The 13235-nt window shown below is 70.1% G+C and overlaps 3 protein-coding genes and 2 non-coding genes across 5 annotated transcripts; 4 read left to right on the top strand and 1 right to left on the bottom strand.

Moving 5' to 3' along the window:
• Positions 1 to 410: 410 nt before the first annotated feature.
• RPL13A (ribosomal protein L13a) lies at positions 411 to 2647 on the top strand. The gene is given in 9 exon segments (XM_086481238.1): positions 411 to 437; positions 656 to 728; positions 940 to 1005; positions 1126 to 1227; positions 1337 to 1422; positions 1964 to 2023; positions 2106 to 2228; positions 2524 to 2577; positions 2579 to 2647. Coding segments are annotated over 9 exon segments (612 nt in total). The 5' UTR covers positions 411 to 422; the 3' UTR covers positions 2612 to 2647.
• On the top strand, positions 773 to 851 carry LOC147412562 (small nucleolar RNA Z195/SNORD33/SNORD32 family). The gene has a single exon (XR_015184189.1). It is a non-coding gene; the product is annotated as a small nucleolar RNA Z195/SNORD33/SNORD32 family (small nucleolar RNA).
• Positions 1804 to 1874, top strand: LOC147412561 (small nucleolar RNA SNORD34). The gene has a single exon (XR_015184188.1). It is a non-coding gene; the product is annotated as a small nucleolar RNA SNORD34 (small nucleolar RNA).
• A 106-nt stretch (positions 2648 to 2753) lies between the features above and the next one.
• LOC147412558 (branched-chain-amino-acid aminotransferase, cytosolic-like) lies at positions 2754 to 13114 on the top strand. Its single transcript, XM_086481231.1, is given in 16 exon segments — positions 2754 to 2767; positions 2841 to 2889; positions 8483 to 8683; positions 8949 to 8981; positions 8983 to 9060; positions 9309 to 9428; positions 10144 to 10312; positions 10965 to 11129; positions 11211 to 11251; positions 11253 to 11297; positions 11822 to 11869; positions 11871 to 11921; positions 11923 to 11964; positions 12406 to 12480; positions 12587 to 12790; positions 13088 to 13114. Coding segments are annotated over 16 exon segments (1362 nt in total).
• On the bottom strand, positions 2922 to 6460 carry DHDH (dihydrodiol dehydrogenase). Its single transcript, XM_086481239.1, is given in 9 exon segments — positions 2922 to 2931; positions 3001 to 3162; positions 3580 to 3721; positions 4206 to 4455; positions 4869 to 5032; positions 5225 to 5336; positions 5546 to 5607; positions 5610 to 5792; positions 6316 to 6460. Coding segments are annotated over 9 exon segments (1230 nt in total).
• Positions 13115 to 13235: the final 121 nt, after the last annotated feature.

The following is a 13235-nucleotide window of genomic DNA, read 5'->3' as shown; positions in this document are numbered from 1 at the left end:
GTGGGAGATACTGGGGACAGGGCAATGAGTTTGGGGCACTGGGAGGTACTAGGGTGCGCTGGAGGGGGTCCTGGGAGATCCTGGAGGACTCTGGGGTCACTGCGGAGTGGCTCGGTGGGGGTATATGGGGAGATATTGGGGGCTGTATTGGGCGGTACTGGGGCACGCGGGACTCGCTGGGAGGGACTTGGGGTGCCCGAGAGGTTTAGGACCTCGCGGGGTGAGGGAGGGCCCAGGCTCCGCCCCCTCATTTCCATAACGCCAAGCGGTGCGGGAGGCGCAGCTCCTCCCAGCGCGGCGCCCCGCCCTCTTTCCGCCGCTCGCGAGACGTCACTTCCGCCCCTGCGCCCCAACCCCCGCCGGAAGGGGTGACCCCGCGGCGCGCGCGGGGGCGGAGCCTCTTTCTCGAGCGGGCGGTGGTGATGGCGGAGCCGCGGGTGCGGGCCGGGGCGACCGGGGAGGCCCGGGGGGGGGGTCAGGGGGTGTCGGGGGGTCCCGGGAGGGGGCTGCGGCGGGCCTCGGCGGCGGGGGAGCCCTGGGGAGCGGGGCGGAGTGCGGGGGCCTCCGAGAGCCGGCGGGGAGCGCGCCCACGTGGGGCCTGAGTGCCTCCGGGGCCTCCGGCTGACGCCCCCCGCCGCTCCTCCCGGTGCCGCAGGTTCTGGTGATCGACGGCCGCGGGCATCTCCTCGGCCGGCTGGCGGCCATCGTGGCCAAGCAGGTGCTGCTGGGTAAGTGTGGGATCCCCGCCCCCCCTCGGGAACACCGGGACCCCCCGCGCGGTGACGAGCCTCTTCGGCTGTCGAGTTTCGCGACCGTGAGAGCCGCCTCCATGCACTACCAGCTGAGCGCGGGGGGCCTGAGGCTGCCGCGGGGGGCGGCGGGACGGGGACGCGGCCGCTGCCGCCCCTGAGCCCGTCCGTCGTGTGTGTCCCCCCCCAGGGCGGCGGGTGGTCGTGGTGCGCTGCGAGGGCATCAACATCTCGGGCAACTTCTACCGCAACAAACGTAAGTTTGGGGAGGGGGTGATCGGTGGCCGGGGGGGTGTTAACGGGAGCCCCGGATGCCTGGGTCCCGCCCCCGTGCGGGGGGGGGGGTGGGGTAACGCTCCCCGCCGCCCCCTCGCAGTGAAGTTCCTGGCGTTCCTGCGGAAACGGATGAACACCAACCCCTCCCGGGGGCCCTACCACTTCCGCGCCCCCAGCCGCATCTTCTGGCGGACGGTGAGAGGTGAGTGCGGGGGGGGCGGTCCGGGACACCCCCACCCCACTAAATCCCGGGGAAACGCCCCAGAGTGCCCCTGACACCCCCCACTGTGCGCCCCCCCCCCCCCGCCCAGGGATGCTCCCCCACAAGACGAAGCGGGGTCAGGCGGCGCTGGAGAGGCTGAAAGTGTTCGACGGCATCCCCCCGCCCTATGACAAGGTGAGGGGACCCCCAAATCCTTCCAAGATCTTCCTCAGTCCTGTGGGACACCCAAATCCCCCCCGGCACCACCTCGGCCCCATGGAACCCCCCAGGACATTCCCAGTCCGTGTGGGACCCCTAGGTCTGCCCCCAGACACCCCTAACCCTTTTGGGACTCCTAAACGCACATAGACCCACCTCAGATTTTTGGGACTGCTCCAGGACCCCACTCGCTCCTTGGGACCCCCAAATACCCGTGGGATCCCCCACAGGACCCCCCCTCACCCCCTGGGAACCCCAAATGCTCCCCCAGATCCCGCTAACCCCCCTGGCACCCCCAAGTACCCTGCTCCCCCCCCCCCAAATCCCCTTGGGACCCCCTGTAAATCTGTCCCATCCCCGTGTCAATGATGTGTTTTTACCTACATTGTTTGATGCTCCCTGAGAGAAACTTGACCACTGAGACACTGGGGCCCCCCCAAACCCCCTTGCCCCTCCCTAACCCCCAAATCCCTCTTGGACTCCCCAAATCCCCACCTCACTGACCTCCCGCTGACAGCGCAAGCGCATGGTCGTCCCGGCCGCCCTCAAGATCATCCGCCTGAAGCCCACCCGCAAGGTAAAAGCGTTGGGGGGGCAGATGGGGGGGGGGGGCTCCTCCGGTATCGGGGTCCCCCCCGACCACCCCTGCACCCCCCCAGTTTGCGTTCCTGGGCCGGCTGGCGCACGAGGTGGGCTGGAAGTACCAGGCGGTGACGGCGGCACTGGAGGAGAAGCGGAAGGAGAAGGCAAAGCTGCGCTACAACAAGAAAAAGAAGCTGATGGTGAGAGCCCCAAAAATGGGGGGGGGGGTGTCCCCAGGAATGGGGGGAGTCTCCAAAAGAAATTAGGGGGAGCAACACTGGGGGGGGGGGGGCTTGCAGTCACCCTTTGCGTGGGCATCCTGGGAGCTGCTGCAGGGGCTCGGCCCTGCCTGGGCGATGTCCCCAGAAAATGGCAGGGAATCCACAAAAAGGAGGGAGCGGGAAACACTGGGAGGGGGGTGGGTGACACCCAGGGGTGCTGGGCGGCCCCCCCAACGCCTCCTGCCCCTCCACCCCCCCCCCCCCGAAATTTCAGAGCCTGCGGCGCCGGGCCGAGCGCAACGTGGAGGCGAAGACGGCACCGTTCACGGGCGGTGCTGCGGCAGCACGGGCTGCTGCTGTGAATAAAGGGACCCCGGCGCTGGGGGCACTGGTCTGTACTGGGGGGCCACTGGTTTGTGACTGGGGGAGGGCGAGGAACGGGCACATTTGCGGGGGGCAATTAGCTCTTTATTGCGTTTCAAAGGGGGGGGGGGGGCTCACACCATGGGGCTCACACCGTGGGGCTGAGGGCTTGCTGTGGGGCAGGGGCTCACTCCATGGGGCTGGGGGCTCCCGGCGTCCCCTCTCCAGCCCCACAGCCTCCACTTGCTGCCGCGCCTCATCCAGTAGCCGGCGATGAGCTCGCTCTCGGCCAGCGGCATCTCGGGGCTTTCAGTCAGACCTGTGCGGGGGGAGCAGGGGGTGTTAGGGGGACCCCAGGACTCCGGGGCCCCCCCTCGCCCCCCCTCACCCCCTCTCACCCCGCAGCAGGCACTCCCGGACGTGCTGGGCCTCGTAGCGCAGGCCGGTGCCGTGGGGGTAGTTGAGGGGCTGCGAGGGGGGGGGCAGGTGGAAGACCTCCTGCCGGCCCCCCACCACCAGCTCTGTGGGGCAGTTCATGTGGCTGGGGGAACTGGGGGGGGGGGGGCAGAGGGTCACGTCAGGGACCGGGGGGGGCACGAGATCCGCCCCCCGTATGTGCCCCCCAAGGTAGAGAACCCCCATATACCCGCCAAGTTGGGGACCTCCCTAGCAGGGGTCTTGAAACAAGAGAGACCCTGGGTGTCTTGGCACTTCTCCCTGCCCCATGGTCCCCCCCCCCCTCAGCCCTGTGGGACCCCCAGATCCCCCCAGGACCTCCTCCCCAGCCCCGTGGGACCCCCCAGGACACCCCCCTCAGCCCCATGGACCCTCAGGACGTCCTTCCTCAGGTCTGTGGGACCCCCGAGTTCCCCCCAATGGGACCCCTGAGTTCCCCCTGTGATACCCCCCCAGCTCCGTGGGACCCCCAGATCCCCCCAGGACCCTCCTGCAGCCCCATGAGACCTGCAGATCCCCCAGCCCCACCTCAGCCCAGCCATGGGGGCCCCCCAGGGCAGCACCCCCCGGCAGCTCGGCCGCGATGGAGCACGTCAGCGCCGCCTGGCGGTTCCCCTCGTACTCCAGCGTCATCGTCACCGTCTCGTCCACCCCTGCGCCCCACAGTCGTGGGGCACTGCGACCCCCAGGACCCCCCGACCCTCGCGGCTGTGGGCCGCCACGACCCCCGGCAGCCCACTCCCCTTGTTGCCCCCCACCCCCCCCATGCCCCCGGCCCCACTGCTGCGCCATTACCCCCACTACAGCGCCCATCGCTAGTGCCCCCCAGTGTACACCAGTGCACCCCATTTGCTTCTCCCCGCTGTACCCCACTGCCCCCCACTATGCCCCAGTGTACACCAGTGCCCCCCGTTTGCTTCACCCTGCTGTACCCCACTGCCCCCCCCACTATATCCCAGTGTACACCAGTGCCTCCCATTCACTTCAACCCAGTGTACCCCACTGCCCCCCACTCTACCCCGGTGTACCCACTGCCCCCCGCTATACCCCCGTGCCCTGCTTTCCCACAAGTGTCCCCCACACTATACCTCCGTGCCCCCCTCCCCATTCCCCCCAGTCCCCCCCGCGCTCCCTTACCGGTGGGGTGGAGGCAGCCGTGGGCCCGCAGGCTGCGGGGGGCGCCCCCCAGCAGGGCGGTGGCCATTTGCAGCAGGTACCCCCCCAGGTCAAGCAGGGCCCCACCGCCCAGGCCGGGCTCCCGCACCCGCTCAAGCCCCGCTAGGGGATGGGCCAGCGCCGCCCGCAGCAGGCGGGGACCCCCCAGGGCCCCCTCGGCCACCGCTGCCCGCAGCCGCTGCCAGGCCGGGAAGAAGCGGGTCCAGTAGCCCTGGGGGGAGCGAGGGCACTGGGAGCGCTGGGGGGGAGTGGGGGGAACTGGGAGCGCTGGGAATGGAACTGCAAATGGCAGGACTGGGGGAACTGGGAATGGGGAGCACTGCGGGGACTGGGGATGGGGCTGGGAAGGGGAGAGGAGTGGGAGTACTGGGAGCACTGAAATGGAGATGGGAAGGGGAGCAGTGAGGGAACGGGGAGTGGTGGCACTGGGACCAGAGCTGGGAATGGGAGTAGAGGAACTGGAATGGGAGTGGTGGTACTGGGAATAGAACTGGGAGCACTGAGAATGGGGGGACTGGGGGAACTCGGAATGGGAGGATGGGGAGCTGGAAATAAAACTGGAAATGGGGGAACTGGGAGCACGAGGAGTGAGGGCAGGGGGGACTGGGCGTGCCCGGTGCCCACCTCCATCACGAAGACCCTGCGGGCGCGGGCGATGGCAGCCAGCTCCCGCACCTCCCGCTCCCCGACGCCCATCGGCTTCTCCACCAGCACAGCCTTGCCCGCGGCCACCATCAGCTGCGCCACCGGCACATGCTGGGGGGTGACGGTCCCCACGTACACCACAGCTGAGGGCCGAGCCCGGGTCAGCCCAGACCCTCCCTCCCCCGCGAGCCCCCCGTCCCACTCACCACCCCCAAAAAAGGGGACCCAGGCACCTGGCTCAGCCCAGCCCCCCCCCCCCCCTCCTGGGGCACCCCGTCCCAGTCACACACCCCCCATCCCCCTGCCCCCCCCAAAGGGGACCCCTGGGGTCTCACCCACGTCGGGGTCCTCCGCCAGCTCCTGGTAGGAGCCGTAGGCCCGGGGCAGCCCGTGGCAACGGGCGAAGGCCTCGGCCCGCGGCAGCTCCCGGGCGGCCACGGCCACCGCCTGGGGGGCAGGGGGGAGTGTCAGGGGGACCCAGGCGTCCAGGAGCCCCCCTGCCCCCGCAACCATCCAGCACACACACCCCCCCCCCAATGTGACCCAGGAACCCCTCTGACCCCCCCCCCACAGGGGACCCAGGCATCCGGGGGACCCCTCCCCAGGGGGACCTCTCCCTAGGACCCCCCCCCCCACCCCGGGGGGTCGGGCCGCACCACGTGCTCCTCGGGGGGGAGGGTCTTCAGGGCCACCACGAAGTCGTGGCTGATGCGTCCGCCGAGCAGATGCCCCAGCAGGTGGGGCCAGGTGGGGGGACCCCAGCGTCAGGAACCCCCCCTTCTACCTCCCTCTTCCCGGGGTCCAGGACCCCCCCCTGCCCCTCCCCGAGGTCCGGGAACCCCCCGTTCCCCTCCCTGGGGACCCCGGCGTCCCGGCACTGCGGCTCCCTCTCCATGTCTGCACCTGCCCGGGCGTGGTGCAGGGGGATGAGAGCCCCCGCCCGCCCCGCCCCTACTCGTGGGTGGCACCCCTCCCCCCACCCCACCCCCCTCCACCGTGGAACAGAGGGGTCAGACGTCGCAGTGGGGATTGGGGGGGGGGGTGCTGGGCTGGTCTGACCTCTGACCCTGGGACCCCTCTATCCAGGGGCAGAGGGGCAGCGCTGATGGGGCCAACGGGGGGGTGGGAGGGGACCCACCCAGAGCCCCGGGCCCCACCCACGCCCCAGGGGGGGACCCAGGCGTGCGGGTGTTGTCACTCACAGTGGGGAGGGGCCCCTCCCACGCACGTGTCAGGCACCGCCCGCGGGGCATTGTGGGCCAATCAGAAGCAATGGAGGGGGGTGGGGGCGGCATACAAATGAGAGGGGAGGGGCATGGCTGAAGTTGAAGATAAGGGCGGGGCCTCGAGGCTAAAAGAAGGTTGGAAAATGGCGTTTATTGAGGCTTCCCCGCCTACCGCGTCGCCCCGCCCCTTCCCTCCGTACGGGGCGTGGCCTCGATGGGGGCGTGTGCCGGCGGGGTCGCTCGCCATTGGCGGCGAGGCACGGCGGGGGGCGTGGCCGAGCGGCGGGCAGGAAGGCGGCTGCCATTGGCGGGCGGCGGAGGCGGGGTGGCGCGGCGCGCCCCCATTGGCCGCGGGAGGGGTGTGGGGCGGAGGAGTGATGGCGGCGGCGGCGCTGCGGGCACGGGCCCGGGGCGGCGGAGCGGTGAGTGCGGTGCTTCCGGCGCGAGGGAACTGCTTCCGGGGTGGGGCTCCCGTGGGTCCTCCTGGTGTCTGCCGGGGGTCCTCCCAGTGCCCCCCTCCTGGTGCTCCTGGTGCCCCCCAGGCCCTACCGGAGCCCCCCCAGCTCCTCCCAGTGCCCCCCAGTCTCTACTGAACCCTCTCCTGGTCCTCCCAGTGCCTACTGGAGCCCCCCCCCCCGGGCCTCCCAGTGTCCCCAGGTCTTACTGGAGCCCCACCGGTCCTCCCAGTGCCCTCCATGTCTTACTGGAGCCTCTCCAGGTCCTCTCGGAGCCCCTCCCAGTTCTTCCAGTGCCCCCGAGTCCTTAGTGGAGCTCCCCCCCTTGTCCTTCCAGTCCTCCCAGTGCTCCCTCAGGCTTTACTGGAGCCCCCTCCGCGGTCCTCCTAGTGTCCCCCAGGTCTTACTGGAGCCCCTCCCAGTCCTCACAGTGCCCTGCCAGTGCCTACTGGAGCCCCCCCCGGTCCTCCCCGTGTCCCCCAGTCCCTACTGGAGCCCCACCCAGTCCCTACTGGAGCCCCTCCTAGTCCTCACAGTGCCCTCCCTGTCCCTACTGGAGCTCCCCCTTGTCCTTCCAGTCCTCCCAGTGCCCCCGAGTCCTTACTGGCACTCCCCCCTTGTCCTCCCAGTGCCCCCTCAGGCCTTGCTGGAGCCCCCCCCCAGCTCCTCCCACTGCCCTTCCAGTCTCTACTGGAGTCTCTCCCAGTCTTCCTAGCGCCCTCCCTGTCCTCCAAGTCCTTACTGGAGCCCCACAGGTCCTCCCAGTGCCCCCAGGTCTTACTGGAGCCCCTCCCAGTGCCCTCCCAGTCCTCCCAGTGCCCTCCAGTCCTCCCAGTGCCTAAGGGAGCTCCCCCTGCCCCGGTCCTCCCAGTGTCCCCCAGGTCTTACTGGAGCCCCTCCATGTCCTCCCAGTGCCTACTGGAGGCCCACCCCCTGGTCCTCCCAGTGTCCCCCAGGTCTTACTGGAGCCCCTCCATGTCCTCCCAGTCCCTACTGGAGCCCCCCCTTGTCCTCCCAGTGTCCCCCAGGTCTTACTGGAGCCTCTCCTGGTCCTCCCAGTGCCCTCCTGGAGCTCTTCCAGTGCCCTCCCAGTGCCTACTGGAGCCTCTCCTGGTCCTCCAGTGCCCTCCCAGCCCTCCCAGTGCCTACTGGGGCCCCCTGGTCCTCCCAGCATCCCCCAGGTCTTACTGGGGCCTCTCCCAGTCCTCCCAGTGCCCCCCAGTTCCTACTGGAGCCCCCCCAGCGCCGCAGTCGTCCGGGTGTCTCCCACTCTGGCGATGGCGGCACTGGGGGGCAAAGTCCGAGGGGTGCAAAGTCCGGGGGAGGTGGGCGGGGACCCAGAGTCTGACCCTGCCCCCGCCCCGCCCACTGCACCCTTCTCCCTTACTGGTCCCAGACTGGGACGAACTGGGGGGGGGGGGGGGGGAATGTCTGCATTGCCCCTGACCCCCGACCCCCCCCAGCTCCTCGTGACCCTGCTGGGACCCCGGCGAGGCTTCGCCCACGTGTTCAGGGTGAGTGCGGGGGGACAGGACCCCCTGACCCCCCCTGAGCTCCCCCCTCCCCAGCTGCTGGGGTCCCCCCAAGCCCCCCAGGACCCCCAGGTCCCCCTGAGCCCCCCTGGACCCCCTGCATCCCTTTGAGCCCCCCTTTCCCTGGCTGCTGGGGTCCCCCTGAGTCCCCCCCAGGACCCCCGGGTCCCCGTGAGCTCCCCCCTCCCCAGCTGCTGGGGTCCCCCTGGACCCCCTGCGTCCCTTTGAGCACACCCTCCCCCAGCTGCTGGGGTACCCCTGACCGCCCCCCCCCCCCCGGTCCCCCCCTTCCGTGGCTGCTGGGGTCCCCTCCAGGTCCCCCTGAGCCCCCCCCTCCCCGAGGACCTCCGACCCCCCTGACCCCTCCCCGGCCCCGCCAGGCGGCGGAGCTGGAGGTGGAGCAGAGCCGCAGCCCCGGGGCCAAACCGGACCCCCGGGACCTGCCGTTCGGCCGCGTCTTCACCGACCACATGTTGACGGTGGAGTGGACCCGGGCGGCCGGGTGGGGCCGCCCCCGCATACACCCCTTCCAGGACCTGCGCCTGCACCCCGCCTCCTCCGCCCTGCACTACGCTGTCGAGGTCAGTCAGACCCCCCCCCGGGGCCCCCTTGGGGACCGGTGACCCCCCCCGGACCCGCGGGACCCTCCGGTGACCCGTGACCCGCCCCCCGCCCGGGACCCCCCGGTAACCCGGGACCGCCCCCCCTCCGGGACCCCCTGGTGACCCGTGACACTGCCCCCCGGGACCCCCGGTGACCGATAACACCCCCCCCCGGGACCCCCAGGACCCCTTGGTGACCGGTGACACCCCCCCGGTGACCGCTGACCCCCCCCCCCCCCCGCAGCTCTTCGAGGGCATGAAAGCGTACCGAGGCCGTCGACGACAAAATCCGACTTTTTCGCCCCGAACTCAACATGGAGCGGATGGAGCGCTCGGCCGAGAGGGTCTGCCTGCCCGTGAGTGGGGGGCTGGGCCCCCTGCGGGGGGGGGGGGGGGGGTGTCACCCATGGGTCCCCTGGGGTTGGGGGGGATCACCCGTTGGGTCCCCTGGGGTGGGAGGGGGTCACCTATGGGTCCCCTGGGGGGATTGGTCCTGGATACCTGGGTCCCCTGCAGTTGGGGGGGGTGGGTCACCCATTGGGTCCCCTGGGTTTTGGGAGGGGGTCACTCACGGGGTCCCTGGGGGTTGACCCCCACCCCGCAGGCCTTCGACCGGGGGGAGCTGCTGGAGTGCATCCGGGCGCTGGTGCGGCTGGAGCAGGAGTGGGTGCCCCGCTCGGAGGTGGCGAGCCTCTACATCCGCCCCACCTTCATCGGCACCGAGGTGGGGGGGTCTCGGGGGGGCCTGGGGGGGTGATGGGTGCCCTGGGGAGGTTGCAGGGGTCCTGGGGGAGTTACAGGGGTCCTGGGGGTTCTGGGAGGGTCTCTGGGGTCCGGGGGGAATTATGGGGGACGTGGGGGGGGTTATGGAGTACCCAGGGGGGGGGTTACAGGTGTCCTGGGGGGGTTTATGGGTGCCCTTAGGGGGTTGGGGGGGGTTACAGGGGTCCTGGGGGGAGGGTGCCCTTAAGGGTTATGGGGTGCCCTGGGGGGGCTTGCGGAGGTCCTGGGGGAATTACAGGTGTCCTGGGGGTTCTGGGAGGGTCTCTGGGGGACTTGGCGGGGGGTTATGGCGTACCCGGGGGGGTTAGAAGGTCGTGGGGGAGGGGGATTATGGGTGCCCTTAGGGGGTTGGGGGGGTTACAGGGGTCCGGGGGGGGGATAATGCATGCCTTTAGGGCTTGGGGGGGTTACAGGGGTCCTGGAGGGGGTTGGGTACCCTTAAGGGGTTATGGGGTGCTCTAGGGGTTCATGGGGGTCCGAGGGGTTACGGGGAGGGCATCTCAGTGGCCTCATAGGGTCCTGGGGGTATCTCCGAGGGGATTATGGGGGTTCGGGGGGGGGGGCGTCCCAGTGGGGTCACAGGGTTCTGGGGGGGGGGTTGGGGGCCACTGGGGTTCTGGGGGGGGGGACTCTGGGGTGCTGACACCCCCTGTCAGCCTTCGCTGGGGGTGGCCCCCCCCGGGCGGGCGCTGCTCTTCGTCATCCTCTGCCCGGTGGGGCCCTACTTCCCGGGGGGCCACTTCAGCCCCGTGGGGCTCCTGGCCGACCCCTCCCACGTCCGCGCCTGGCCCGGGGGGGCCGGTCACTGCAAGCTGGGGGGGGTGAGTGGGGCCAGGGGGCACACCCGGGGGGGTCTTTGGGGCAGACACCCAGAGGACAGGGGGTGACCCAGCCATTTGGGGGGGGACACAAAGTTTTAGCAGCGTCCAGATGTTTGGGGCGACCCAGGTGATGGGGGAGGGGACCCAGATTTTTAGGGGGGTCTGGGAGGGGGCAGAGGGGGAATGCAGGCATCAAGGGGGACCCAGGCATTGGGGGGGGGCACACAGGGATCCAGGAGGGGATCAGGGGACCCAGCTTTGGGGGGACCCTGGTGGGAACCAGGCAATTTAGGGGGGGGAGACCCAATCTTTAGGGGCCCCAGGTTTGTTTTTTTTTTTGGGGGGGGGGGGGGGGTGTCAGATATTTTGAGGGCAGATGCCTGCATTTGAGGGGAGGGAGAGCACCCAGGGGGTCGAGGAGGGGACTGGGGGACCCAAGTGTTTGAAGGGACCCTAATGACAAGGCAGAGCACCCATGCAACTGGGGGGGGGGGGGCACCCAGATTTTTAGGGACCTCCTCAGGTTCTTTTTTGGGGGGGGAGGGATTCAGATGTTTTTGTGAGGATCCAGACATTTTGGGGACAATGATGTGGGTGCTTGGGGTGTCTGGGGGTCTCCCGGCGCAGGGGCGGCTGGGGGTGGTGGGGGGTCCCAGCTGCCCCTGTGCCCCCCCCCAGGAACTATGGCCCCACCATCGCGCTGCAGCAGGCGGCGCAGGCGCAGGGGTGCCAGCAGGTGCTGTGGCTGCACGGCCCCCGCCGGCTGCTCACCGAGGTGGGCACCATGAACCTCTTCGTCTTCTGGCACCGCGAGGACGGGGGTACGGGGGGGTCCGGGGGGAGGGGGGGGGCTAAAAACCCCCCTCTGTGACTGTGACACACCCCCCTACATCCCCATCCAGAGCTGGAGCTGGTGACCCCCCCCTTGGACGGGCTGATCCTGCCCGGGGGTGACGAGGCAGAGTCTGCTGGAGCTGGCGCGGGAGTGGGTACGGGGGGACATCGGGGGGGACATGGGGGGATGGAGGGGGGCCTGGGAGGGAAGGAGGGACATGGGGGAGCAGGAGGAAGGGGGGATGTGGGGTGGGGGACCTGGGGATATGGGGGGGGTTCGGGGGAGGGGACATGGGGAGTGGGGGGGACATGGGGTAGGGGAACACAGGGTGAGCAGGAAGGAATGTGGGGGAGCAGGGGGATATGGGTGGAGGGAAGGGGGGACATGGGGAGCAGGAGGGACACATGGGGAGTCAGGGGGGTATGAGGGTGTGGGAGGGAAGAGGGGGACGTGGGGAGCAAAGAGGGAGGGGGGACATGGGGCGGGGTCAAGGGGGATATGGGGGGTCTGGGAGGGAAGGGGGGAATGGGAAGCGGGAGGGGGGAGGCCATGGGGGGGCTGCTGGGAGATTGGGCAGGGAGTGATGGGGAGGATGAGCCACCCTCATGTTCCCCACCCGGAGCGGGGGGGGGGGGGGGTGTGTGCAGGGTCCCCCACGGCCCCCCCCCCTCTCCACAGGGGGAGTTTGGGGTGCGTGAGGACCCCCTGCCCATGGAGGCTGTGCTGGGAGCGGCTGGCGGGGGGGCGCCTGCGGGAGATGTTCGGGTCGGGGACGGCCCTGTGTGGTGTGTCCGGTGGGGAGGATCCTCTACAGGGGACAGGTACGGGGGGGCCGGGGTGCAGGGACCTCCAGGGCTGGGGGGGGTGGGGGGGGGGGTGTCCTGGGGGGGGGGGGGTAAGGGGGTATGGGCGGGTTGGGTGGCAGAGGAGGGTGATAGGACGTTATGGGGGAGCTGGAGTGTGTGGGGACCCCCATAGCTGGGGGGGGAGGTCCTTTGGGGGGATATGGGAGTACAGGAGGTGCTGGGGGGGCAGGGAGGGGTTATGGGGGCACTGGGGGGGGGGACCCCAATACCTGCGGGGGCTGTCAGGGGGGGGAATCTTCAGGGTAGTTTATGGGGGGGTAATGGCAGCATGAGGTGGGGGTGCTCTGGGGCACCTCCTGGGGGGAGGGGGGATTTGGAGGGGCCCTGGGGGGTAGGACAATGGTCGGGGGGGGGGGGGGCAAGTGTCCCCCCTGTGATCCCCCTGCCCCCTCCTAGTGGCACCACATCCCCACAATGGAGCACGGCCCCGAGCTGGCACAGCGGTTCCTGCGGGTCCTCAGCGACATCCAGGTAGGGACGCGGGGCGGGGGGGGGGACGACGGACACGACACACACGGGGTGGTGGTCTGGGGGAGTCACCCCCCCAGTGACCTGTCCCCCCGTCCCCTCCCTGCAGTATGGCCGCGTCCCCAGCGAGTGGGCCCAGCCCCCTGTGACCCTGGAGGGGGCCGAGTCCCCCCCACCCCGACAGCACCGGACACCCGGGGGGGCTTTGCCCCCCCCCCCAGCGTACCCTGGGGGACAAATACCCCCCCCCAAACACACCAAATACTGGGGGGTGGACAGATGCCCTCCTGCTGCCGCCCCCAGCCCCTCTGGGGTATGTCCCCCTCCAACACCAAATACCCCCCGGGGGGGGCAACCCCTCCGCCCCCCCCCAACCCAACACTCCGGCCCCCCCCGGGGGTCCTTGTCCTTGCACACACCCCCCCAGCTCAGGCCTCTCCCAACCCCCTGTGCAATACTCTGAGCTGCCTCCTCCATATGGGGAGGGGGGGGGAGGGCTCCAGACTGGGCTCTGTTCCCCCCCCCCCCGAAGTGCCTTCTGGGTACCCCCAGCCCCGCCCCAAGGGCTTCTGGGTCCTGCACACCCCCCACCCCCCCCCCCACACCCCAGGGCATTGTGGGAAAATCCTTCCCGTGAGTGGGGAAGGGGGGGCTGCAAAGGATGCTGGGAAACATGCTGGTGCTTGCAAAGCCTTATGGGTACCACCCCCCCACACCTGGGACATGCCCCCCCCCCAAAGTGAAAGGTCAAAGGTCAG

Source organism: Leptosomus discolor, unplaced genomic scaffold (assembly GCF_034619465.1).
Source record: "Leptosomus discolor isolate bLepDis1 unplaced genomic scaffold, bLepDis1.hap2 HAP2_SCAFFOLD_167, whole genome shotgun sequence".
Classification (NCBI taxonomy): Eukaryota; Metazoa; Chordata; class Aves; order Leptosomiformes; family Leptosomidae; genus Leptosomus; species Leptosomus discolor.
This window is presented reverse-complemented; position numbering and strand designations above follow the sequence as displayed.